Below are 16,295 nucleotides of genomic sequence, written 5' to 3' on the forward strand. Positions count from 1 at the left end.
TAAAAGAACAAGGCTGATGTTGACTAGCTATAATTGTCTCAGGGGCTCCAGGTACCTTAGGACATGTCTAGTTGTGCTAATCTTGGTTTGGTAGCAAGGACAGGATTGTGCCTCCCCTGGGTCCATGTGCTCTGACACTCCTGTCATTTGATCTTGCCTGCAGGTCAGTGCATGTTGTAAGCTGGTTGCACCCCCTTTTAGGGAGCATTTTGGTATCATGCTCCCTACCCCCAGGCCTGTGTTCCTACAGGATTCACACAAAGTGTGGGAGTGTTGGGGCTGCTGGCAGGACAGTCTGATTTAACCCCAGAATGAATGGAATCTTGAATAGTTTGCATTTTTCCTGGATCCTCAATTGCCATGTCTGTAATTTTAATAGTTTTTTTCTTTTTTAAACAACTGGAAATGGAACCCAGGTACTTCTGGTGGCACTCACCTGTGTTGCATCACATGACATGATCACACACACACACACACACACACACACACACACACACACACATCAGGCAGGTTCTCTGTCCCTGAGCTTCAGTCCCAGCCTTGGCTGTATCTTTAATACTTTGCCATAATGTATCTTCATTTTGTTGCAAAAATATTATCCGCAGTATTTTTTTTAAAGTGCGCTGTCTCCTTTCATGTTCTCAAAAACCATAAGAGTCAAAACCAGCTAGGGAAATAGCTCAGTTGAGAAAGTGTTTATTGTGCAAGCACAAAAACTCAAGTTCTGATCCCTGGCACCTATACAAAAGAGCTGGATGTGGTGGCACTGGCCATCTTCCCCAGTGCTGGGAAGGTGAAGATGGGCAGATCTCTGGGGCTCATTGGACACCCAGTCTAGTTTACTTGGTGAGCTCTAGGCCCAGAGAGGGACCCTCTCTCAAAAACAAACAAACAAACAAACAAACAAACATAAAAAACAAAAAGGTGAGGGCTGGCAGAAGGGCTGATCTGGTACTTGGGGGCAGACACCTCCAGGTCCTGCCGATCTGCCACCGGCCCTTTCCTGATGTTTGCTTCCTCAAGCCTCATTCTTGCTTCCAAGGCCATTTTCGTTTCCTCACTATGGTTGCTCACTTGCTTTGTAGCACAGTCCTTCCTGTGTCACCAGCTCATGGTGTCCTCATGGTGCCTGGTTTTCTTCATGACAATTGTATCTTTTCTCATTGGTGTTCCAATCATTTAATGTTCCAATCATTTAATGAGTTCTTGAATCATGTTGCTGTGGTTTCCAAAAATATTTGAACCTCTAGCAGTGCTGAATGCTTCTGATATAGCAAAGGTCCTTGAGTGGGAACAGTGACAATGTTCTTGGGATACTGACTAAAGGGGGCGGGATGTCTGTGTCCCAGCCACAGTGCTTACTGTCCTGCGATAGCAGCCAGAGCCTGGAAGCTGCTCTGGGAAAGTGGATGCTGGATTGGCCTCTGCCAGTGTTCTGACATGCATCTTGAAGGTCCACACGGTGACTGAATCAGTTAATGTACAAGGAAACTTTGCATGGGCCCAGGCACATTGTAAGATACAAGACCTTTAGCGGAGAGGATGGAAGCTGAGTGTACCCAAGATGGGAGGGAGAACAATGTACCTGACAAGGAGAGCAGATCTGAGCAGAATTCATACAGCATTTCAGGACCCATGACCCTTGAGGGTGGGGCATGGGTAGGGTTTAGGGGAGAACAGAAGTGAAGCCCTACTGTTAGGTGCAGAAGGAGCTATCCAAAATCTCTCTGTAGCATGACCCCTTTAGGTGACAGATCTTATGTGACTTGCAAACAACCAGGGAAGGGCAAGAACTGAGCAGTGCTTCCAACTGAGCTTTCTATTTCTAGTTGGGGAACCCAAAGGGAGCTCAGAAGCCACCCAGTGGGAGTGCTGGGGACAGCTCTGTCACGCTGCAGGAAGTGCTAGACTAATGCATAGTACATTAGGCCAGTCTGCTAATGTGGGGATCTCCGTAGGAGGGGAATCCAAATCTCCCTATGTCTTTCCAGATACCACTCCTGGGTGGGGATCTTGAACTAGCAAGTGTGGAGAGGGACTCTGGAAATTGTATTGCTTTTTCTTTTCCCTTCTTAAAAAAATGGTCTTTCACATTTATTTACTGATTACTGAGTGCGTGTGTGTGTATGTGTGTGTGTACAGAGTATATGCACATGTATATGTATGTGTCTCTTTGTGTGCTATATGGAGTATATGTATGTGTGTATATGATATATGGAGTGTATGTATGCATGTGTATCCGTGTGTGTGTGTGTGTGTGTGTGTGTGTGTGTGTGTGTGTGTGGTGTATGGAGTATATGTGTGTGTGTTGGGGTTGGGGCAGAGGGAAGTCAGATGGTGACATTTTCTCCTGGAGTTGCTCTGTCCATCTTATTTTTTTCAGACAGGGTCTCTCACTGAACCTGGAGCCCACTGTTTTGTCTAGATCAGTTAGTTGCAGAAGAGATCTGGTGATCTTTCTGCCTCTGGCCCCAAGCTCTGGTGTTATGGCATGCATTGCCATGTCTGGTTTTCTTGTGTGGGTGCTGGGAATTTTAACTCAGGCCCTTATTATACCCTGTGAACAATTTCTCCAACACACACCCCTTTAAAAAACTTAAATTGAAGCAAGGTGTCTTTAAGACACCCACGCTGACCTTGAACTCACTCAGTAACCAAACAGGCCTTGAACTTTCATTCTTCCCAGCTCTGGGATTGCAATCTTGTACCACCAGGCCTGGCTGCATGATTCCCCCCCACAAAAAAAAGATGAATATTTGTGATTATAAATGAGTACATTCTCATTGATATACGTTATAAATATGGGGACAGTCGGTGTTGTGCCCCCACCCTGTAAAAGTCGCCTTAGCTATGGTGGTCCCAGAAGTGCAGCCCTTTCTGCTGCGGCAACTGGCGGCCACCAGGTGACGCTGGAGAAAAAGGGTCTGGGAGGAGGAGCGTGGAGCGCGGCAGCACATGACTTGGGCTGGGGAGCCGGCGTCACGTGACGGGCCCGGAAGCGGCTGTCCAGGCGACTAAAAAACGATGGCTAGGGGTCGGCGCTGAGTCTGTGCGGGGTGGGTTGAGCTGGAACTGGAGCCCAGGCCGCACAGGGCCGAGCGGTGGTGAGTAGTGCACCCCCTGCGCCGCAGTCCCGAGTCACCTCCTGTTGTAGCGTCCGGCGCTGCGTCCTCCCGCTAAGCAAATGCTGCTGCTCAGGGACAGGTCACCCGTGGGGTGGGGTCTCCCGAGTCCCTTTGACAGGCGTTCAGTCCCGGTTCCCAGATGGAGAAGGTCTCACCGATGCCCAGCTCCGGTCAACACCACGTTTCCCAGTGCGGCTGGACGAGCCGTGCCCTTGCCTTCAGTCATAGGATTCCAGACTGCAAAGCCCATGCTCCGACAGAAGGGGAAACTGAGGCCCAGGGCTGTGTGGGAGCTTCCTAGATATCCCCGCGGCAGGGTGTCAGCTTCGGCAGCTGTTTGCTTTCTGCCAGTCGCCGCCTGCGGGGAAACTCGCCCTGCGAAGAGCCACTTGTCCCTTCCTCCGTGGGTCGCGTCCTTGTTTAGCTCTGCTCTGCCTGGTTCTCCGCGCCAGACTTGGACTCTGGGTGTGGTTCTGTTCACTGATGGTTTTTTCTTTTTTGCACACTCATCACTCTGTAGGCTTCGTTTCTAACCGTCATGCAGTTTTGTGTAAGTCACACGGAAATATGAAATAGGAGCTGGAACAGGCTAGAGGAGCCAGGGCGTGGAGAAGCCCTGATGTGAACTTGAAGACTGTTTGCTTTGTTTTGTTTTCCATAATTTGGCAGATTTTGGTAGCGACTGCTCATGTGGATGGATTTGTGGTGGTGTCGGGGAGCTTGTTGAAACAGAATAGCAGCATAGTGCCCTGAAAGGAACTGACACGGGAGAATCACATAGTATGTTTTAGCTTTTGCCTCTTGTTTGTCGCCTAAGGTGACTCCGAATCCTCAGCTGGATTTAACATTTTTCAGTGTATGGTAACAGGGCTGATTGAATCTCCTGGTGTCCTTTTGTTTTGACATTCTCATCATTGAGGTCTGTTTGTTTGCTTTCATTCGGAGACATTTCCTACTGCTTGTATACAAGGACTAGATCTCCTTCTGGAAGGAATTTTACCTGTCCTCATTCCCGATTGTCTTGAACGCATCCCACTCCCACCCCAGCCTCCATTATGGCTAAACTAGACACTGGCAACTTATCTTTCTCACAACTAAGAACTTTTTGGGCTCTTGTTTGCATTCTAATTTATAGTAACCAACAGGTATGTTTAGTGTATAGGTTTTTTTGTTTGTTTGTTTGTTTGGATGGATGGATGGATGGATGGATGGATGGAACCCAGGGCCTTGGGCATACTAAGCAAGCACTCTTCCATTAGACTACATCCCAGGCCTTAATTTTCATCTATGGACCATGTTTCTTTAAAGAGGTTCTTGAGGTTGAAAGTAAGAGTGGAGGCTGCAGCGCTTGGCTTCAACTTGAGGCTGTTTCTGCTCTGGTGACATATGTGCTGGCTGCAGCAGCCTCTTTGTTTTTATGTCTCTGTTCTCTCTTTAAGCCCTGTGGCTGTTTGTTTGGCCTCACCCATAGCTGTCTTTGTCTATCCCTGAGTTTAGGAGAGAGGGATTTGTTTATTCTGTTATTCTGGAGACTAATTGAGAGCAGTGCAGTAAGGGAAGTGGTTTTGAACATGAAAACTTCCAAGAAATCAGTTCTCTTTTGTGTTGGACACAGTGTGGAGTTCCTTGTCACCACATGGAATTGTCATTGGGCATTTAATTGATTACCTTGGGGGATGTTGCTGGTGAAATGGCTGTGTTAGATAGAGAGCTGAACTAAATACAGTTGTGTTTTCCTTCTCTTTCCCCCTCTTCTTTTCCCTCTTTCCAAATGTCTTTCCTCTTTCTAACCCTTCTCCTTTCCCTGTCTCCTATCTCCCTCCATTTAACTCTCTCTCTCTCTCTCTCTCTCTCTCTCTCTCTCTCTCTCTTCTGTGTGTGTGTGTGTGTGTGTGTGTGTGTGTGTGTGTGTGTAAGTCAGAGCACAACCTTAGGTGATGTTTTCCAGGCACTATCTACCTTTGCTGAGACAGTCTCTTTTGCCTTGCTGATTGGTTAGATTGGGGTGGCCATGAGTCCCACGGATTCTCCTGTCTCCACCTCTCCAGCACCAGGATTATGAGAGCATCATTGTGCTGGCATTTTCATTTGGATTTGGGAATCGAACTCAGATCCTTGTGCTTGCAAGGCAAGATTTTACTGACAGCTAGCTTGCCCACGCCCTGTTTTCTTCCTTTTTGCCCCAGCTCCCACCTCATGATCGTCTCAGCTCTTAAGCTTCCTAGCTTCCTGTTACTTCTTCCTATCTTGAAGCCAGACCCTGTGCTGGGCTGGTGAATGGCTTTGTTTCTGCTCTCATTGGCCCCAAAGCTGCTGTTGACCTTTTCTTGAACCATGTTCCTAAAGTGACTTTTCTTTTTTCCTATGAAGAAGAGTCATATTTATTCTGTTGACCTGAACTCAGGCCTTGGAGATCTCTTGCCTCCTTCCTTTGGCCAGATGCAAAATGCAGATCTCAGCCTCACAGATTGGCACAAAAGGTACATAGTGTGGAAACCACAGGATGCTGAATCTGAGGCTCAACACTTTGCTCTTGAAAATCTGGATACCCAAGCCAGGATTCAATGACCGGCTCCTGTGTATGTGTGTGTCCTCTGTGCTGCTTTTCTCCATGAATTCAGCAGTCTGTCTGTGTGGGACATTCCAGGACTTTGGCACTTAGCTTAACATATCCAAGTTAGGGACCCGTCTCAGTCTTTGTCCTAGTTTGATTTCTGTTGCTGTGACAAACATCATGGCCAAAAGCAACTTGGGGAGGAAAAGGCCTTATTACATCTTATAATGAATGGCATGAGGGCAGGAACTCAACAAGGCAGGACCTGAAGCAGAGGCCATGGAGGAACACTGCTTACTGGCTTGCTCCCCATGATTGCTCAGCCTGCTTTCTTATACCAACCAGGACCACTTGCTCATGGGTGGTACTACCTAGAGTGAACTGGGCCCTCCCACATCAATCATTAATCAAGGAAATGCTTCATAGACTTAGCTACAGGCCAATCTGATGTAGACATTTTCTAAATTGAGAGTCCTTTTTCCTGGGTGACTGTGATTATCATTCTTTCTTGTCAACTTGACTACAATTGGAATTAACCAAAACCCAAGCAGCTGGGTACACCTGTGAGGGATTTCCCCCCCCTTAATTAAATCACCTGAAATGGCAAGACCCACTTTTAATCCAGATCTTTTGAGATGGGAAGATCCACCTTTAGTCTGGGCCACACCTTCTGCTGGCAGCCTGTATAAAGGATACGGAAGAAGGAAGAGCCCTCTGCCTGCTTGCTTTTGCTAGCAAGTCCATTCCTTCACTGTAATTAGAGCCTACTTCTTCAGGGTTCCGAATACACTGAAGACCAGCTGAGATATCCAGCCTGTGGACTGAACAGCTACTGGGTTCTTGTCATTTCTGTTGCTCTAGAGAATCCCAACTAATACAGTGATACTGGCTTGAGGGGCCAAGTTGACAAAAATCTGGACAATCCAGTAGAGTTTTAACTGGGAAAAGCATTGCAAATTTTGTGTAAAGAATCTTTCTCTGGTCCAGAGTATCTCCATGGTAACAATCACTATCATCACTGAGGGTTCACTGTGTGCCAGGTAACGCGCCTGACTTTTATCTTATCTTCCTAACAATATTACAGCTTGGTGTACTAGGGACATCTATTCAGGTGAAGGAGTCCAGACAAAAGTAGAGAGAGTGGCTTAGCTGGAGTTGCCCTCCTGATACCAGCCTGTATATATCATGCAGAATACCCTCTGCCTACCCAGCTCTGGGACCAATTTGGGACTTAGGTATTTTAGATCATGTCCCATCTGGTGGTAGAAGGATATTGGTCTTGTACTGTGGTTTGCTGGCTTGGAATCTCAGGTGACCTTTCTGCATCTGGTGGCTGGCTAGGGCCATCTCTGCATATCCTTTAGTTTGCCTCTGGATGAGGAGCTGGAGTAGGCTCTTCTGAAGTCACGCCTGGCCCTGGTGTGTGTGTAAAAACTGAGCATGCTTGTCTGTCCCTTAGCCACCGTGCACTGCTGACAACAGCAGTTGTCCTGTGGCTGCCGCAGCATGGGACTCCTTTGGGCATGAGGCTGGATTGCAGAATACACCCTGGTGGCTTTGGTGGAGTGCCTCCTGATGCCTTTCTAACTGTTCTTGTAGATGTAAGAAGTTTTCACTTCCCTCCTGCTAGACCACATTGGGCAACCCAGTCTGTGTCCTCTGTTCATGTCTTTAGAATTCTAGCACCAGAGAAAAGAATTCGCTGCTTGCTCTGGATTCCAGAGTCCAACTCATGGCCTTAAAATAACAGACTGTACTTTTAGTAGTTCTCTTCATCTCTCCATGGTGGGCTGGAGAGATGGCTCAGAGTTTAAGCTTCTCAACCCAGAGGGCCAAGCTTGGTTTCCAGCACCCACATGGGAGGGACACAGCTGCATGCAACTCCAGCTCCAGGGGCTTTTGTGCCCTTTTCTGACATGTATTCACACAAAATACACACACATACACATCAATAAAATAAATCATAAAAACTATTTAAAAAAAATTACCACCACCTTGGCTGGGCGTTGGTGGCCCATGCCTTTAATACCAGTACTCGGGAAGCAGAGGCAGGTGGATCTCTGTGAGTTTAGGCCAGCTTGATCTACACAGTGAGTACCAGGATAGGTTCCAGAGCTAACAGAGAAACCCTGTCTTGAAAAACCAGAAAAGCAAACAAAAAAACAAAAACAAAAACAAAACAAAACAAAAATTGCCACCAGCTCCTGACTGTGGTGGAAGGTGAAACCTGAAGCATAGGCATCATGATAAGATTATATATTTTGAAGTACTTTATGTAAATTTCTGTGATCAGGGTCACTTAGGAAGCCCAATAAAACCCAAGCTGCTGAGTGTTGGGGTGCACATCTGTAACCCAGCACTTGAGTGGCCAACTTAGGGCAGTGGAGTTTAAGACCAGTCTGGGTTACAGAGAGAGGAGAACTTGAGTCCAAAAGAAAGTAAAATAAAATAAAATAAGGATTCCTTGCCTTGGCTGACTAGTGCCAATAGATAAAATGCACATTCTGTCTGATTTCTAAATTTAAGATAATAGCATTAAAATCTAGCAAAAAGAATACGTTTTCTTTGCAATTTCTCCATCTGATCTTAGAAGTCCAAGAAGTAATTTTTTTCCATTTTATTATTTAGCTGAATATGTTCCAAAGTAATATTACTGTAACACATAGACAACACAAATTACAAATTCATGAAGCATCGTGTCATTTTTAGTTCAGTGTTTACAGGGTTCGGCTTTGACTACTGAGTTTGCTTTGTCTCACTTTGTAGCCCATCCTGACAATTCTGACTCAGCCTTCCCCTGGGTACTGTGGGGTGGAGATTTTGCCTTGTATTGATGGACCACACAGAATCTATAAACTGTTGCTATACTCAAGAACCTGAAAGACAAGCCTGCTTCAACTTTCATATTACACAACCCTCATTTCACGTTAACAGGCCCCATTAAATCTCCCAAGGGGGCAGGGGTTGGCAGTTACTGTAGTTGGTGTGGATGCCAGGCTTCCTCAAGGGCACCTAGAGGGTGGGTGGCACAGCAGGGGAGCAGGAAGAGGAAGGGGAGGGAGGGGCCCTGTGTAGAATGGGGTGTCTGTGTCCACCCTCCCCAGTGTTCTGCTGAGAATGGGCCGCTCCCCAGCCTTGCCAGAGATGGAGTCTCTTTGTCCTGTCTCCCCCTCCCTCCTTTTTTTGTCTCTGAAACAGGGTCTCTTGTAGCCCAGGCCAGCCTTGGATGACCTTGAACTTGTGATCTTTCTTGTCTGTATTTCCTGAGTGCTAGGTTACACACCTGCACTCCCACACTGGTGCTGGTGATGGAACCAGGGTCTCGTGCATGCTAGGCAAGCCATCTACCGGCTGGGCCCCAGCCTAGCCCTGGGAAACATGTCTTCTCCCAGACTGGTCTTGTCCGTTTGGACAGCTGTGCAAATATAATAGAAGATTCTTCCCAAACAAGCAAGTACCTCCCTGGTCCTTTCCACCTGTCAGTCTCAGTGCTGACAGATCTTTAAGGTCCCAAAGAAGTCTAACATATGTGGCAGCCCTTAAAGACTGCTTCTGTCGCCTGGCCTGGGGGTATAGGCCTGTAATTCCAGCTACTTGGGAGGCCAAGGCCAGAAAATCTCAAGAGTGAGGTCAAGGGCAAGACTGTCTCAACAACAACAAAGTGGGCTGAAGGAGGGAGCCGGTGATAGAGCCCAGTGGTAGAGCACTTCCTTGTCTGTGTGATTCCGTGGATTTGATCCCCATCACAAAAAGAAAAAAACAAACAAACCAAAACAAAACAAATGTAGCTCTTAAGGCTGGATGTTCTCATTGCCTTCTTATTTATCATGTTTCTACCTTTTCTTCATGATTCTTTTCAGTGTGCTGCCTGGAACACAATGGAATGCATGTCCAAGCCACATGCTACTGTCTGCCTGCTTCTCCCCCTTGCTGGTGCAGCCCCGAATCACCTGCTTATTTAGCATGTGTTACTATGTTATTGATTTATTTTAAGTTTATCATTAACCAGTGCCTATAAATGGCATCTCCCCAGTCATCAATATGCATACAGTTGCTAAGCCACATCTCCCATATCAGTAGTCAGCCATTAGACCCGAGAACTAGAGATTTCAGTTTATTTTTGAGCAGTTAGCTTCATTCTCCTGTGGGTAACTTCATTTTTTTACATATGGCAGAGAGACCTCCTTACAGTGTCAGGGATAAATTGAGGATCTGTGCCAGAGGGGTTTCTTTAAAATAAACCTTCTGTATTTTATTATTAAATTTTATTTCATTTTTCTTTTTTTTTAGACAACGTCTCATTATGTAGCCTGGCCTAGCTGGGACTTGCTGAGCTCCACCTACCTTTGCCTCCCAAGTGCTGGGATTAAAGGCATGAGCAACCACATCTGGCTTAATTGGGTTTTTGAGACAGGGTCTTACTGTATTGCCCAGGCTGGCCTTGAATTTGTAATTTGTCCCCCAACTGCTGGGGTTATAGGGTGAGCCACCACACCCTGGCTACAGTGGTATTGTGGTGGGTTGGGGTTGGGGTATTTATCATCATCCTGTTTTGTCTCTGCCTTCAGTAACATTCACAGTTCACACACAAGGTTCTGTTTAGGCGTGTTGGGTGTGTCGGAAGAGACTAGAAATAAGATGATGTTCACATAACTAATTATATCCTTTGATTGGAACATCAGAGCTACAGAGGAGCACCCAGTCTGCACTTCCCACTCTTCTTTTTTGCATTTGCAAACTAAGATCTTAGGAAAGGAAATTGTTCAAAGTAACCAAGCAAATCGGTGACAGAGACCAGCTTCACATCCAGGCCTCCTGTCATGCTCATCAACTTATTAGCTTTCGCTTGTGTGACAACAAGGTTTTCAGCTTTCTGCATCAATGTAGGTTTTCTTTTCCTGGTCCACTGTGACCCAGATGTGCTTGAATCTCTACATCTCATGAGTAAGTGGAATCCTTAGACTCTCAGGGGAGCCTGTGGAAGTGGAGCAGGGAGGTTCCTCCCTGGGGTTGCAGGCACTGTTTGGATTGAATATGTTTTATCTACACCAAAAGTCATATTGAGGCTCCATCCCCAAGATGATGGTGTTGAGAAATGTTGGGGGTCTTTAAGAGACCCACGAGACTCTACTCTCAAGGAGGGATCGATGTAGTTTCCCAGCAAGTGGGTTACTAACAGTGGGAACAGACAGTTAGGAAGTGAGCATGGCTCCTCCCCTTGGTCTCTTCTCACCTTGTGACCTCTCCTCCTCACTCTTGTGACTTCTCTTCCTCACTTCCCCGCGGGTTTCTGGTTTTCTGCCATGCCTAAAGCAGTGTGAGACCCTTGAGGGAAGCTAGTAGATACTTGAACACCAGAACTGTGAGCTCATTTTTCTTTCCCTCTCTCTCTTCCTCCCGCCTTCCTTTTTTTTTAAAAAAAAAAGATTTATTTATTTTATGCATGAGTGTTCTATCTGCCTGTACACCTTTATGCCAGAAGAGGGCATCAGATCCCACTAGAGATGGTTGTGAGCCACCATGTAGTTGCTGGGAATTGAACTCAGGACCTCTGGAAGATCAGCTGGTGCTCTTAACCACTGAGCCATCTCTCCAGCCCCTGCTTATTTCTTAATAAAAAGTACCTAACCTCAGATAGTTTGTTATGGCGACAGAAAGTGGACTAAGACAGGCCCTTTACTGACTTTCTACTATGCAGTTCCCTTGTGGGGATGCACAGATCCTTTCCTGGCTTGCAGTTGGTAGAAGATGTGTCCCTGGATCACTCTTGTGTTGCAGGCAGAGCTACTTTTGAGGCATCCCCAGAGGGGAGCCCGGAGCAGAGAGACATCATCTGGGCAGCTGGTGTTGGGGTGGCAGTTGGAGAGCCAGCTTCTCACCCTGAGGTAGCATCTCAGAGCCAGGCTGGTGTCGACATGCTGGGGGAAAGCCTGATGGAGAAGGGATGGGTTTTCTTCATCATTTTTATTGCTAATGTACTTCCCCACCCTAATTTGACTGCAGATTCTTGAATGATAGGGAGTTGGCTCTTTTCCATTTAGTTCCCGAAGCACCTGGCACTGTAGACATTTCCACACCAATAGACAGTCAGGAGGGAGATGTGCTTCCCGCCTTGCTGCTGCTTAACAGTAGCTGAACAAGTTCCTCCATCTTTGGGGAAGAGCCTTTATCTATGCAATGAGGGACTTGAGGTGACCTGTGAAGGCTCCTGAGCACTGGGCTAGGATTTGGGTGGCTTCCACACTTTCACCTGGCTGAGAGAAGCCCTTCCCTCCTCTCTTCCCCAAAGCCATGTAGAGAGGACACATCCTCATCATCCCTCATCCGTACAGAACAGGGAGGGTACTTCTTTCACCATCTTTTAAACATGAGCAAATCTATAAAAATTTAAGAGAACTCATAGGGCAGGAAGGGTGTGACACTGTCCTCTCCATCATGAAGGTCACAGCCAACACTCTGTAACAAGGCATGTTAATGAAGGTGCAAGTGTTTATTTAGACATTTTGTGTGACCGGGAGCCTTCAGAGAAGAATATGGAAGGACCAAGGAGAACAGTGCACCTTGAACTCACATTCCCATTTGTCTGCTCTGGTTTGCTGAAGTATATATGGGCAGCTGTGTGGAAAGGCTGGTCACAGAGTGTGTGGCAGTGGAAACCAACTGAGCTACACTCCAACAGTCCGGCCACTCAGATCCTTTCTGCCTCTACATGGAACTTTCCCTCCTTCCAGGACAGAACTAAGAAGGCAAAAGGCACAGAGTGGCCATTTTAGGTTTTACGGCTGCTTTGGTTTTTGAGATTGACTTCAGGGACAAAGGTTGGCAAGGAGGCATGGGACAGGAGAAGGTCAGCAGACTTTGCTGTTGAGGCAGTCTCTGTGGACTTCATGTCTCCTTTAGTTCAAAGGGCTTGGCATGCCAAAGCTGCACTTTTTGTACTGTACTTTAGGATATCATTTTATAAGCCCCAATACAGCATTGTGGAGAGGAGCTACTGAGACAAAGATGGGGTGTCTCATGGTCTCTCCTACTCCCATTCCTCTTTGTCTGAGCTGTGGTCAGCCACCGTATTCCAGCACTCAGGCTGGTGGCAAGTAAAGGGTTCAGGGTGAGGAGATGAGCCTTCCTGATCTCTGTGTCCTAGTTTCATCCCTGTGGCTGTGGTGAAAGGCCCTGATGCCAACAAACTGAGAGCAGAAAGGGTTTATTTTAAGCTTATAATTTTAGGTTATAGTCCATTTATTTCAGGGTTGTCAAGGTGGCAGAAACTTGAAATAGTTAATTGCACCCACAGTCAAGAGCAAAAAGAAATGAATGCAGACAGGCTCACTTGCTTGTTTGTGCTCAGCTCGATTTTTCTAGGGGATGGTGTTGCCCATAGTGGGTGGTGTCTTCCCAGATCAGTTAACTTAATAAAGACAGTTCCCCCACAGACATACCCACTGGACAATCCTGATCTAGTCAGACCTTCATTGAGATCCTCTTTCTAGGTGATTGTAGGTTGGGTCAAGGTGATAATTAAAATGAATCATCCCAGCTTCCAAAAACTAGGAGATAGGCTGGGCTCATGAGCTCATGGTGGTAAAGAGGGGGTTGTTTGTGGTCTGGGACTCTGTGGAGCTGGAGCAGAATTGGGTGACCCAGAGGGGATTTCATGACTACAACCTTGCTCTCTGCTGAAGGCAGAGGATAAAAAAGGACACCCAAAGAAACATCCAGGTTCATGTCACCTGAGAGCTCGCTCTTGGGGAAGGTGTGTGATTTAACTACTGTTTGAGGTCCAAGAGATAAGGTCAGAGGAGGGGGGTGGTGAACCCAACCAGAAGGCCAGGGAAGGCTTCCTGGAAGTGCACGTTTGCATTACCCTGCCCGGCATTGCCTCACTTATTTGTTGCTCAGGTGCCCTAGGATGAATTTAGATATTTATGAGTGTGACACCATGTGGGAAGGTGGGGAGGCAGAGGCCAAGCAGGCCCAGTCTGCCCTGTGGACTTCGTGCCTCTTGCATTCTCCTGGGTTGGTACTGGGCACTCTAGTCAGACTCACTCCGTAGTGCATCTGTCACTGGGAGCAGTTGTGGCAATGGCTACCTCTGTGTCTGAGCCCTCACACTTGGAGATGAAAGCCCCAGTTCCTGGAGGTCTTAGCACTGCCTCTGTTCCCCCAGCTACCATGTCCACACAGAGACTTCGGAATGAAGACTATCATGACTACAGTTCCACTGACGTGAGCCCTGAAGAGAGCCCATCCGAAGGCCTTGGTAACTTCTCTCCTGGCTCCTACCAACGCTTAGGGGAGAACAATAGCACTACGTGAGTACTTGTGACCTCCTGCCATAGAGTGGACTTTCCTGTCTCCCTTGGAGGAGCTTGTGCCTCCATCTTCCCATTTAAATACCCTGCCTGACAGAAGAAAGCAGGCTGTCTACCAGCAGGACCAGCAAGGGACTCTGCCCCTCCCTAGTCATTTCTTATTCCAAAAGACTGGAGGCCAGGAAGAGCTTTGACTTAAAAGCCTCTAGGGGGATAATCTTTTGGGCTAGAACCAAGTGTCAGATACCTCCTGGCCCATTAGCATCTCCTTGGCAGAGTCTCCTGGGACTCCTAGCCCCATCACCAGGCTTAAGAAGTGGAGGGAAGGAGTGGCAGCTGGGTTTAAGAACCCTCTAGAGTTGGTAGGGAAGATATCCACTCTGTGTTCCTTAAGGAGGCTGCTGCTTGAACCTGGAAGCTGCAGCTGTCTCATCTTTGGCCCTCTTTGGTCTCAATTTCTCCAGATAGAAGGACCAGTTGAGAAGCCCACTGGGAAACCGAGCTGGCTGTGTGACATTTACTCCTTAAACTGCAAACTTCAGAGGGAGGCGTTCTTTTCTGAGTTTCTCAGCATGCCCCTGGCCTTTTTCAAGGTCCCAGGACCCTGTCCTTGGCAGCCCTGTCATTTATCCCCATTCTCAGCTGTCACCCTTCCTGTGTTCCCTTGTGGGTTAGCTGTGACTTACTGAGGGCTGCACTGTGTCTCAGTAAAATGGCTGCATGTGTCCACTCTCCATGTCTGCTCAAGGGAACTGTGGAAGTTGTGGGGATATCCCCTCTGCCTGCGCTCTCTCTTGGAAGGGACGTTTCCCCCTGTGAACTGAGGTGGGCATGGAAAAAGGTCTGTTCTCATGATTGGCTCCTTGCCACTACTAACACAAAGATTTTGACTTTTAGCTTATCTCCCATACAGCACACTGCTATAGATTCCTGATTTATTTGCAGATTTAGCTGGTGGAAAAGATTGCTTAAGATGCTGCTGGTAGCAGCCAGGACCTCCTCCCTTTCTTCTCTTTGGCCTCATCTGCCCCATCAATGTCTCCCAAGGAGAAGTAAATCCCTTCAGGGGTTGTGAAATACTTCTTCCAATCATCATCTTGTTTGCACAGTGCTTTCTGTGCACACTCTAAATTTTCACTTTTACAGAGACCTTTTCTGAAACGCAAGACTAGCTGGCTGGTTTTTCCAGGTCAGCCATTCAAGGATGCATGCCTGGACTGTCCTCAGGGTTGCTTTTATCACTTTCTCTGGTTTCTTGGAGATCAAGCCAGGCAGATAATTCCCTCCTTTGGCTTGAACTTGGACATTTTCTGAGGTACAGGGGCAAGTATTCATTTGGGTCTTAGAGCATTGGTCATTCTAGCCTGAGGATAGGATCTACCCAGGCATTTATTCAGGAAACATGCTAGGTGAACCAAGGCTGATTGGGGACCCTTGTTTTATCTCTCCTAAGTAGTGAGAGGGGACTTGATTTGAAGCCTTTATACTTCCTTGTTTTCTACTTTATTAAGGAGCAAAGTACCTTGGAAGAGCTGCTTAACCACACCCAACTCTTCTAGAAGTTAAAAGACCATTTAAAAGCCCAAAATAATGAGTGCAATAAAATAGAGACTTTAGGCATTTCTGTTTCAGAGTGTTGGGGATTTCCCCTGGTGCCATGGAGTTGTTGACAGCACTGACGGGCAGCCTCAGTTAATGCTGTAGGATGGGTTACACATAGGGCACTTTACACAAAGTAGGACAGTTTACACACAGTAGGGCACATTTTCCTTTTGTTGCCCTGTTGAGTACTTAGTAACAGCTCCCTATCCCACCTCAGTGCCCCCCCCCCCACCCGAGACACCAGCTAGCTACCTCTTGGTCTTTGTTGACTTGGACTAGCCATTTGCCAAATATGGTCTGCAGAGCTTTTGGGGGCCCAAGACTGTTTCTCTTCCTAAAAGCGCTAAGATGTCATTTGCCTTTCATCCTGTTCACATGTGTGTGAGGATGCAGGATCAGCGTGTGTTTGCAGCTGCCTGCCCGTCACCCCCACACATGTACATTGTCCTAGTCACGTGTGAGTAGAAGGAGGCCAGCTTCACTTAAGATTATCCTTGACAAAGGCTGGGGCTGTAGCTCAGGTGGCAGAGTGCTTGCCTAGCATGCACTATGCCCTGGGTCTCATTCCCAGTAACACACAAACTCAGTGTGGTGGCACTTGGGAGTTGGAGGCCAGAGGATCGGAAGTTCAAGGTCATTCTGGACTACACAGTTCAAGGTCAGCTTGGGTGGGATCCATGAGGCCCTGTCTCCAATAACCAA

General features: G+C 47.3%; 1 protein-coding gene across 4 annotated transcripts in view; it reads left to right on the forward strand.

The window, feature by feature from the left end:
- The first annotated feature begins 2,945 nt into the window (after positions 1-2,945).
- The window catches only part of LOC100766093 (proton-coupled amino acid transporter 1), a 34,948-nt gene continuing 21,598 nt past the window's right edge, over positions 2,946-16,295 (forward strand). For 2 of the 4 annotated variants that reach the window (XM_035447643.1, XM_035447645.1), the window contains exon 1: positions 2,980-3,104. Coding sequence is in view for 1 of the 4 variants with exons in the window: in XM_027427456.2 (XP_027283257.1) it covers positions 13,852-13,991 (140 nt within the window). In the remaining 3 variants the exon portion in view is untranslated. Of the gene's footprint in view, positions 3,105-13,846; positions 13,992-16,295 lie in introns of those variants that run through there. The other 2 variants (XM_027427456.2, XM_035447644.1) reach the window with 2 other exon arrangements.

Source organism: Cricetulus griseus, chromosome 7 (genome assembly GCF_003668045.3).
Source record: "Cricetulus griseus strain 17A/GY chromosome 7, alternate assembly CriGri-PICRH-1.0, whole genome shotgun sequence".
Taxonomy (NCBI): domain Eukaryota; kingdom Metazoa; phylum Chordata; class Mammalia; order Rodentia; family Cricetidae; genus Cricetulus; species Cricetulus griseus.